General features: G+C 41.2%; 1 protein-coding gene across 1 annotated transcript in view; it reads right to left on the bottom strand.

The window, feature by feature from the left end:
* LOC128642406 (3-oxoacyl-[acyl-carrier-protein] reductase FabG-like) overlaps positions 1-11604 on the bottom strand; it is an 85382-nt gene extending 73778 nt beyond the window's left edge. Inside the window, exons 1-3 of the mRNA XM_053695172.1 lie at positions 11492-11604; positions 2779-2949; positions 1639-1817 (exon numbers count right to left, since the gene is read on the bottom strand). Coding sequence (XP_053551147.1) covers positions 1639-1817; positions 2779-2949; positions 11492-11527 — 386 coding nt within the window. The 5' untranslated portion in view covers positions 11528-11604. The remainder of the gene's footprint in view (positions 1-1638; positions 1818-2778; positions 2950-11491) is intronic.
* Positions 11605-11888: the final 284 nt, after the last annotated feature.

Genomic DNA, 11888 nt, shown 5'->3' with positions numbered 1-11888 from the left:
TTTTACAATGAGTTATAACTAATGCTGTGTATGTTTTACAATGAGTTATAACTAATGCTGTGTATGTTTTACAATGAGTTATAACTAATGCTGTGGATGCTTTACAATGAGTTATAACTAATGCTGTGTATGTTTTACAATGAGTTATAACTAATGCTGTGGATGTTTTACAATGAGTTATAACTAATGCTGTGGATGTTTTACAATGAGTTATAACTAATGCTGTGGATGTTTTACAATGAGTTATAACTAATGCTGTGGATGCTTTACAATGAGTTATAACTAATGCTGTGTATGTTTTACAATGAGTTATAACTAATGCTGTGGATGTTTTACAATGAGTTATAACTAATGCTGTGGATGTTTTACAATGAGTTATAACTAATGCTGTGGATGTTTTACAATGAGTTATAACTAATGCTGTGGATGCTTTACAATGAGTTATAACTAATGCTGTGGATGCTTTACAATGAGTTATAACTAATGCTGTGGATGCTTTACAATGAGTTATAACTAATGCTGTGTATGTTTTACAATGAGTTATAACTAATGCTGTGGATGTTTTACAATGAGTTATAACTAATGCTGTGGATGTTTAAACCTTCAGAGAACTAAAGTTAAGCCTTTGTATAAAAGCACCTTACAGAGATTCCATGACCATTCCATTTTATATATAGGGCTAGATTCATGGGCTCTCTTTAGGCAGCCGAAGGGTCTCCTCAATAAGGTAAGATCATGTTGGGAATTTTTTGAGGCTCCGCTTACTTATATTTTCTTTATTGTGTCATTCTGAAGCAGGATATTGTCACAATGACAACGAGGATGGATACCACTGGGGTGGAAGCAGATATGGGAAACATAAATACCATTTGTAATTCAACTAATAGATGGAAGTAAAAAAATAAGAATACTAAGATTACTAAATAGGTCCATTTCACCAATAAAGCAGAAATGGGCACAAATAAAGATCTTCAGTCGGCTCTTATTAGAATAATTATCAGGTATTGTATGAACGGAGTCGCCATTTAGTTGAGATCAGGCTGCTCTCACACACTTTGGCTTGAAAAATCAACACAGAACAAACAAATATTTAAATAACATCATTTCACTTTCATTTCTTAAAATATCATCCAAATAATATAGGGACACTTCCACTTTTTTTACCCCCGGTGACTTCTATGGGGGAATACGTTAACGTGTGCGCAATATCCGAAGTTCGAAAACTTTTTGCTTTTAAATTATAATACAAGCGCTGCCAGACGCGCACAAAATACCTAATACCTCTCCACTTGTTATCTAGCCCTAAATACATTTTATAAACATAATATTGAGGTTATTATCTCCCTCCTGCTAATCATGAGTGCCACCATGTTGAATATACCTTTTATTGCATTCCAGCGCTGAGGTGTTTGCACAAGTGCAGCAACTCTCCTTCAGATACCTCCAGTGTAACCTAAGTTCCAACATGGCAGCCTCCATTATTAGTAGGAGGAGCATGACAAGTATTTAGTGTTTAGCATCCTCTAAAGTACATCTATCTGATGAATAGGACTTTATTTTCTAAATCTTTGAGTGTTCCCAGTAGTTTGTACATCTATTATTTGACCAATAACAACTATCAACCACTTTTAATGTTACCTGACATTGACATTCATGACTTTGTCAAAGTCCTGTAGAGTGGTGGTCTCCACGCTGCCATTACTCAGTATGCCCCCACTATTCACCAATACATCAAGCTTTCCAAAATGGGACACAGTCTGCTCAACTAATTGCTGGACCAAAGATTCATCGGTTAGGTCTCCTGGCACCAGCAGCACCTGGATTAAAAGAAGAGGCACCTTAATGTACACAAAGGGGTAAACAAGATGGGTTAGTGGAACCGGAGAAAAAAGAGGAGAAACCACAGACGGATAGATGACATGTAACATTTATGTTTGTTTCAAAAAATTTGTAACAGCCATTGTTACCCTCTCAGTTTGAAAATGTGTAATGTCCTGTTAAATCACCCTGTTCTGCTGTACACTTAGTGTTAGATTACAAGTGGAGTGCTAAATTATTGTGCTCCTTCAAACGGCAAATTTGGCCGTTTGTGGGAGCGCAATAATTAACCAGCCATTACAAGTGGCTGGTTATTGCTACCGCGAGCTCCAAAAATTAACCAGGGATCCGATCTCATGTTAATTATCTAAAAGTGCCCCAATTACCTCAAAATAGAGGGCACTCCAAAAATTAACCAGAGATTATATATCTGGTTAAATTTTGTAAAAGTGCCCCAAATGCCCTCAAAATAGCGCATTTACATTGTGGTCTATGGGACATGTGGACATGTGTGTTACCATAGACTGCAATGTAAATATTTATGTATATGATTATAAACATATATATTTATTTGTTAACATGTGTAGATACGCATAATAACACATACATATATATGTATTTATTCATATATATTTAAAAATGCTGCCCATCACTGTGCTACATAACTCCTTTACTGACGGCATCAGAACAAGGCTCCCAATGTGCACTGGTATTACAAATTGGAGCGCTAATATCGCTTGCATGCAAAGGATATTTAGCGCTCCATTTGTAATCTGACCCTTAATGTTGTAAAGTTATCTCAAGCAAAGGGGAAAGAAAAAAAAACAAGCTTTGTCTTTTACAATAATATAGTTATACAAGGAGTGTTCATAGGTATAATAATGCATCATGAACCTAGATACACTTATAAGCATAAGACAATAAGAGTCATATGTTGGTGCTGTGCGGTTGTGCCTTTACCTTATGGTCACTGAGCTCCTCACACCCACGAGCAGTCTCCTGCAGATTTTCTTCATTTCTCCCATTAAGTGCCAGCTGTGCTCCCAGTCTGGCAAACAGCAAAGCAGTGCCTGCGCCGATCCCAGAACTGGCCCCTGTCACCAAACACACCTTACCCCAAAGTGACACCACCTGAGTGTGACAGATTAATGGGAAAGAGGAGAGCACAAATAAACTGATATGGAATAGATTGTGTAACAGATACTATATAAAAAGAGAGAACGAAAGAGAGAGAACGAAAGAGAGAGAACGAAAGAGAGAGAACGAAAGAGAGAGAACAAAAGAAAGAAAGAAAAAGAAAGAAAGAAAAAGAAAGAAAGAAAAAGAAAGAGAGAAAGAAAGAAAGAAAAAGAAAGAAAGAAAAAGAAAGAAAGAAAAAGAAAGAAAGAAAAAGAAAGAAAGAAAAAAAAAAAAGACAGAAATAATGAAAAAAAAGACAGAAAGAAAGAATGAAAAAAAAGACAGAAAGAAAGAACACTTCCTGTTCTCCCCCCTTTCTCTCTCAGAGTGGCAGTTATCTATCACCCCCTGGAACCACCTCCCAATTCCTTGACAACTTTGCTGCCTGGCTTCCTTACTTTCTCTCTACAAATACACCTACTCTAATTCTGGAAGACTTCAACATCCCCATAGATAACCCATCTGCCCCTGCTACCTCTAAACTTCTCTCACAATCTGCCCTATTCCCTACTCACCACGATGGACACTCTATTGATCTGGTATTCTCCTATCTCTGTTTTCTCTCTGATGTCGCCTGTCACCCATTTCCCATCTCATCTTTAATCCTAACATACAGGCTAAACCGACTTCTTCCCCTCACCCACGTACCTGTATAAATCTGCACACTGTGGATCCTCTCCAACCTTATTCAAAAACGCCTTCCCCACACTTCCACGATACCCTGCCCCAACCTTGCTACAATCCACTATAACAATACTCTCTCCTCTGCACTTGACACTCTTGCTCCTCCCCAAATACCCAAAGCCCCATGTCGTCCGCTCCAACCTTGGCACCCTCTGCAAACACGCCACCTACAAAAATGCTCCTGCGCTGCTGAATGTGCCTTGAGGAAATCCCGCTCTGAACTATAAGTTTATTCTTTATTCTTACTCCTCTGTCCTTCACATAGTTAAGCAAACCTACTTCTCTTCTTTTATATATATTTACTCGTCAAACCCTAAATGACTCTTCTCCATTTTCAACTCTCTCCTCTATTCACCTGCACTACCCCCTTCGTCTGCATTTAGTGCTCAAGACCTGGCTGACTACTTTTTCAATAAAACAATTACCATCCAAAGCAATATCCCAACACAAGCCTGCAATCTTCCAACTTCGCTCCCAGTCCCCCCCTCAGCCACTCTCTGCACCCTCCCCCAACCACTGAGAATGAAGTGAGTTCCTTATTGTCTTCCTCACACCTCACTACCTGCCCACTTGTCCCTATTCCTTCACATCTAATATCTTCTCTATCTTCCACCCTCACTCCAGCTCTTACTCATATATTCAACCTATCCCCAACCTATCGCTTTCTACCGGTTCATTCCAATCTTTCTTCAAACATGCAAAGGTCACCCCCATCCTCATAAAACCCTCCCTCTACCATAACTCTCCTGCAAACTACCACCCCATATCACTCTTCCACTAGCTTTAAAAGTCCTTGAAAAACTATTTTTTGATCACCTAACCCACTTCCTTTCCTCCAACTCATTGCTTGACCCCCTGCAATCTGGCTTCTGTCCCCAACACTCAACTGAGACTGCCCTCACCAAGGTTACTAACGATATCCTTTCTGCTAAAAACAAAGGCTACTACTCTATACTCCTCTTACTTGACCTCTCTGCTGCCTTTGACACTGTTGACCATCCCCTCCTCCTAAGGACTCTCAGCTCTATTGGGCTCTGTGACACTACCCTCTCCTGTATTCACTCTTATCTCTCTAACAGATCCTTCTCTGTCTCTTTTGCTGGTGACTCCTTCTCTCCAATGCCTATGTCTGTTGGAGTACCTCAAGGCTCTGTTTTCTCTATTTACACTTCTTCACTGGGTAAACTTATCAACAGCTATGGCTTCAACTATCACCTCTATGCTAATGATACCCATATCTACCTATTCACCCCTGCACTCTCTCCTATCAATTCTCACATCAGCGACTGCTTATCTGGTATTTCCTGTTAGGTGGCCTCTCACCACCTAAAAATCAACAAGTCCAAGACCAAACTTCTTCTAATCCCCCTCTCTAATTCGACTCCAGTTTCTAATTTTTTTTATCACTGTTGGCGGCACCACTATCTCCCAATCTTCCCAAGTCCACTGCCTTGAAGTCACACTTGACTCAAATCTGTCCTTCATTCCCCACATCCAATTGCTCTCTTTATCCTGCCACAACCACCTACGCAATATCTCTAAAATTCATCAGTTTCTGAGTACTGAACCTACTAAACAGCTAATCCACTCCCTGGTAATTTCTTGACTTGACTACTATAATAACCTAGAAACTGGCCTCCCTCTCTCCCGCCTCTCCCCCTTTCAATCCATCCTAAATGCTTCTGCCAGGCTAATCCACCTCTCCTGATGCTCTGTATCTGCTACACCTCTCTGTGAGTCTGGCTCCCTATTCACAGCAGAGTTAAATTCAAAATTCTCACCCTGACCTACAAAGCCCTCACCAATGCTGCCCCACCCTACCTGTCCTCCCTAATCAACAGGTATACTTCAGCCCGCCCCCTAAGATCTAACAATGACCTGCTCCTTGCCTCCTCTAACATCACCTCCTCCCATGCTAGACAATAGGACTTCTCCCGTGCAGCACCAACTTTCTGGAACGCACTTCATAGATCTGTCAGACGTTCCTCTAACCTGTCCTCCTTTAAACGCTCCCTTAAGACATTTTTGTTCAGGGAAGTTTATTACCCAACTCATTTCACTTAACCAACAGTTGCCCTCATCTTACTCCTCGCTAACATCATTCTCACCTTTGCAGTCCCCACCTCCTGTTTCCCATCCTCCTACCCATCTAGATTGTAAGTTCCCACGGGAATAGGGCCCTCAATTCCCCCTGTATTGTCTGAAAAAATGTCTTATATTGTATTGTTTATTGTGTCTGTGGGTATCTTCATACCCATGGACAACACTGCGGAATCTGTTGGTGAGAAAAAAGAAAGAAAAGAAAAAGAAAAGAAAGAAAAGAAACAATATTAACCCACCATCATTTAAAAAAAAAAATTGAACCAGAACCAATATCCAGCACTAAAATTTAATTGGAATGCACCAATAGTATTAATTAGGGTGAAAAGAAACATCACATGTGATCGCTAGAAGTCACTTACCTAGTGGTAGTGACAAAGTACTGCACAGTGTACACATTTACAAACAATCTTATAGAAAATAAATCAAATTTTGACGGACTAAACATTATTGTCATTCTCTTTTGTTTGTAGTTTTTTTAAACTAAAACTACTGCACAGCAAACCAATATTAGATATATTGTTTGTTTGTTTTTTTCACGCTTGTCATGGATACCGGGCTGCAAGGGTTAAATCCCTACCCCCTACAACCTCACCCCTGTTGTTTCTCAGAGGTTTTGGGCTCCTCAGAGCAACCACCATCTCTGGAAGCTGTTTGTTTGCTTTGTGTTGGCTTGTTTTTGCTTGTTTTGTGAAGAGCTGGTGTATGACCAGGAAAACCCTCCTAGGCTGGCCGGGCTCCTGGAACTCCCGGTCGGCCACAGGAAAGCAGGACACCCGCTAACTTTACCCCAGGTCGCTGCAGTGTCCCTTTATCCCAGAGCTACACTATTCTGGGGTTTGCTGCCTCTCAGGGTGGCCCAGAGGTGGGGTGATTGCAGGAAGGGAGCTCCCTTGGGAACCGGGGGTTCCGATTCCCCTATAACCCCTATTCTCCCTGGACTTCCAGGTGGGTGTTTAAACCAGCATAACTCTGGTCCCAAGACATGGATCATGTCGCTTTTTGGATTGTAGATTCTGGCGGCCGAGAGCTATAAAATAACACCCTGGAAGTGCCACTGCTCCCCCGGGATCACCTGAAAAACCGCCACCCCAGGGCGGAGGAGACAGTCGGTCTCTCTCCCCAGCGGCAGAGCCATCCCCTGGGAGTGGAGGTAGTCGTCCTCCCTCCCCATAAACAGAACCTCTTCCTGGGAGAGGAGACAGACGGCCTCTCTCCCCAACAGCAGAGCCAGGTGCAGGGAGAGGAGACAGTCGGTCTCTCTCCCCGGCGGCAGAGCCATCACCTGGGAGTGGAGGTAGTCATCCTCCCTCCCCTTACAGAGAAGCCCTTGCAGGGAGAGATGGGTATCAAAATCTCTCCCCAGCAGCCGAATTCCTTTCTGGGAGAGGAGACAGTTGGTCTCTCTCCCCAGTGGCAGAACCCCATACAGGGAGCAGAGACAGCCAGTCTCCCTCCCCAACAGCAGCACAGTCTCCCATGGAGCGGAGGTAGAAGACCTCCCTCCCCAGTGGTAGATCTCCTTCTCGGGAGAAGAGACAGATGGTCTCTCCCCTTTTCTTGTCCCGGAGTATTTCTCACCGGGGGCAGGTGTTTCATTAGGCCAGGAGGATAAAAGCTTATACAGTTGGTGCCACATGTTTGGGCACCCGAGCTTTGCCTGCCCCACCAAGGAGCAACCTCCCCCTCCAGTCTGGGGTGGGTCAGCCGGTACTAAACAGGGTGTCACAGAGAGAGGCAGTGTGACCATGGAACTTGGGGACACTGGAACTTGTGGGACAGCAATTGTTTGGGAGCCAGCCTTAGCATACTTGTTTGGGACTTTGCCTTATGTGACTATCCCTGCGCCCAGGGCGCAGGGTATAAATGCCAGCAGGAACCCCCCAGGATGCCCCAAGCTCTGGTGAGATGGGATAACCTCTCCCAGCAACCGAGAAGTGGAGGGCCACCATCGGACAGCCCCAGGCCGACCCGTTAAGGGTCTAGTCGGGTCTGCCGAACTGGACGGGGGGAGATGTCATGGATACCAGGCTGCAAGGGTTAAATACCTACCCCCTACAACCTCACCCCTGTTTCGCAGAGCAACGACCATCTCTGGAAGCTGTTTGTTTGCTTTGTGTTGGCTTGTTTTGTGAAGAGCTGGTGTTTGACCAGGAAAACCCTCCTAGGCTGGCCGGGCTCCTGGAACTCCCAGTCGGCCGCCTCACAATGGACACCCGCCTAACTCCTCTCAGGCTGGCCGGAGGGGCGGGAATGGCAGGAAATCTGTGGCATTGTTTCCTGTTTTTATCAAGATGAGTGTGTGTATAAAAGATATGCGTTTGTCCCAATAAAGTTCAGTTCCTGTTTCACCTGAATGCTAGTATGTCTAGTTATATGGGTGGGCTCCAGCTAACATCACTTTCCTGGGCTACATAGCAGCCTGTTCCAGGGAGAGGAAGGACATTCCGGCAGAGCTACCTAGTCTGGGTAGCTGGAGTCTGCCACAGGGTGGGACCCTGGGTACTGGTGCTGTCGGGCATCAGGGATGGCTACAGGCTGTGGTCACTGGCCAGCTACATAGCTGCAGTCGGCAGGGAGGAAGCAGGACCCGTTTGGCGGGATCTCTGGTTAATTTTCAGAGCTTTCTGTAAAAATAACCAGCCATTTGTAATGAATTTGCGCTTTGCGAGCGCGCAATAAGTTAGCGCTCCACTTGTAATCTAGCCCTTATTGTGTGCACAGATCTTACGCAATTTGGCACTTACTGATATATACTTTGCATATATAAACATTTGTTGTGTGCACAGATCTTACAAATCTTACACGTAATTACTGATATATACTGAGCATATATAAACATTTTTGTGCACAGATCTTACGCAATGTTGCACTTAATTACTGATTTATACTGAGCATATATAAACATTTGTGTGTGCAGATCTTACTCAATGTTGCACTTAATTACCGATTTATACTGAGCATATATAAACATTTGTGTGTGCAGATCTTACTCAATGTTGCACTTAATTACTGATTTATTCTGAGCATATATAAACATTTGTGTGTGCACAGATCTTACGCAATGTTGCACTTAATTACTGATTTATACTGAGCATATATAAACATTTGTGTGTGCAGATCTTACTCAATGTTGCACTTAATTACTGATTTATTCTGAGCATATATAAACATTTGTGTGTGCACAGATCTTACGCAATGTTGCACTTAATTACTGATTTATACTGAGCATATATAAACATTTGTGTGTGCACAGATCTTACGCAATGTTGCACTTAATTACTGATTTATACTGAGCATATATAAACATTTGTGTGTGCAGATCTTACGCAATGTTGTACTTAATTACCGATTTATTCTGAGCATATATAAACATTTGTGTGTGCACAGAACTTTACGCAATGTTGCACTTAATTACTGATATATACTGAGCATATATAAACATTTGTATGCAGATCTTACACAATGTTGCACTTAATACTGAGCATATATAAACATTTGTATGCAGATCTTACACAATGTTGCACTTAATTACCGATTTATTCTGAGCATATATAAACATTTGTGTGTGCACAGAACTTTACGCAATGTTGCACTTAATTACTGATATATACTGAGCATATATAAACATTTGTATGCAGATCTTACACAATGTTGCACTTAATACTGAGCATATATAAACATTTGTGTTTGCAGACCTTATGCAATGCGGCACTTAAAGGGACAGTATACACCAGTTTTTATATAACTGCATGTAATAGACACTACTATAAAGAAGAATATGCACAGATGCTGATCTAAAAATCCAGTATAAAACCTTTTAAAAACTTAGAAGCTCCACGTTTAGCACTGTTAAAAAGGTTAGGCTGGGACACCCACTAAAATGGGCTGGAAAGCAAAAAGAGCAGATCCCCCCTTCCCCTACATATGAAAATGCCCATTACACAAACAGGAACCAGCTGGAGTAGGTAGACATCAGTATATATCTAAAACTTTGGGGCTTAGTTAGGAGTCTGAAAATCAGGACAATGTTATTTAAAAACAAGCAAAACTATACATTTTATGGGCTATTTAAATGAATTATCTACAAAACATTTACACAAAGAAAATTCTAGTATACAATGTCCTGTTAATTGCTGATATATACTGTTTATATATAAATATGGTTTGTGTTTGCAGATCTTTTGTATTGCAGCATTTAAATGGCCGTAATAGTAAAAACAAATGACATGCTTTAATTTGTTATTTAAAGACTACTGACCATACAATACTGCTTATTTAACCTCATAGGGGTTAAACACACAGTAGAAAAGTTGCTCAGGAGCACTGCTGGACCCCAGCAGAGTAACGCTAGTTACACATCTGAGTCGTGCGACTAACACTGCTGCTTGGATCAGTGACGATTTCTGCTCGGGACCAGCAGTTCCCTTTGTGGGCCTTAAACACACAGTAGTGCAGAAGAGACAGTCTCACAATTATATGCGCTAACAAACTAAATCATGTCCTTTTTCTAATTAATTACAAATATAAACATTAATACCGTGCGCAGACCTTTTGCAATGCGTTGCTTGGAGAAACAGTAAACACCTTATCATTACTAGACTGTTTTGTTGCTCTGCTTTAGAATAGCATATCAGCCAAGTCTAAACATTTTTAACACAAACTGACGTGTTTGCTGCAATTATTTTAATACCCAAACTCAGACCACTAACTGCCTCATTTTGAGAAGCCAATCGGGACTCTTTTTTGCAGCTGACAAGGCTAGCCACAGACATTATGTTAGTATATAGTACACTCTTTTTTAGTTGTTTCTGCTAAATCCAATTATGGGCAGATTTGTGGCAGGGTTAGCCTTGAGAACGCAGCAGGTACATTACCAGCCTGAGGATTAGAAAAGCCATAATTTTCAGAGTTAAATTACATAAAAAGAGGACAAAATAAATAATGAACGTACATTGCAAAGTTGTTTTATTTCATATAATTAAACATTTTATATTAAAGGGACAGTCAATTCCAAAAAAAAGTTCCATTATTTAAATAGGGCATGTCATTTTAAACAACTTCCCAATTTACTTTTATCACCAATTTTGCTTTGTTCTCTTGGTATTCTTAGTTGAAAGCTAAACCTAGGAGGTTCATATGCTAATTTCTTAGACCTCGAAAACTGCCTCTAATCTGAATGCATTTTGACCACTAGAGGGCATTAGTTCATGTGTTTCAAATAGATAACATTGAGCTCATGCACGTGAAGTGACATAGGAGTGAGCACTGATTGGCTAAAATGAAAGTAAGTAAAAAGAACTGAAATAAGGGGGCAGTCAGCAGAAGCTTAGATACAAGGTAATTACATAGGTAAAACATACATATATATATATATATGTATATATAAGTTAGCATTGATGCTGATATATACTGTGCACACACACACACACATATATATATATATATATATATATATATACACACACATAAATTTAGCTTTAATGACTCTGTAATGAATCTGACCAAGGACCTCTGTGACTTAGCAAACTACATAGGCACAGTTTACAGATACAACAAACTTTATTTAAAACAGCTGGTGTGAACAAACACACATGTGCAGTGACAAACATTGTATATAGTGAATGTGTAACACAGATCAGTGTCATACAGTCTCAGTCAGTCTGTCTTATTGTCAATCTGACTGTCTGTCTGTCTGTCTGTCTCTCACCTGGTCTCCCCTCTCGTGTTCTGCAGACGCAGCCATAGTGAGAGGTGCTTTTTTTTGTTTGCTAAGTGTAACTTTATTAACAAGAGCAGCGTGCACATATAAGGTGTAGTCTGTACCAGGGAGATCTGCTATAGGGGGATTAGTCTCAGTGTAAGGACAGCTGCTGAGATCTATATTAACCCCTTGGTCACAGGGCAGGGACATTTTACTTTGCTTATTAAATTGAAACAAAATTAATTGATTCTTTGTTGCATCTAAAATCCATCATTTCTGTGTAACAGATTCTCCTGCACGGAGGAAATTCTTTTTTTCTGTTATAGCTTGTGAGGCGTGTCATTATTTGCCAATAAGATAGAGGGAGGTGTAATTATCAGCCAATCAGCAATCAGTTGTTGAC

Source organism: Bombina bombina, chromosome 11, assembly GCF_027579735.1.
Source record: "Bombina bombina isolate aBomBom1 chromosome 11, aBomBom1.pri, whole genome shotgun sequence".
NCBI lineage: Eukaryota > Metazoa > Chordata > Amphibia > Anura > Bombinatoridae > Bombina > Bombina bombina.
This window is presented reverse-complemented; position numbering and strand designations above follow the sequence as displayed.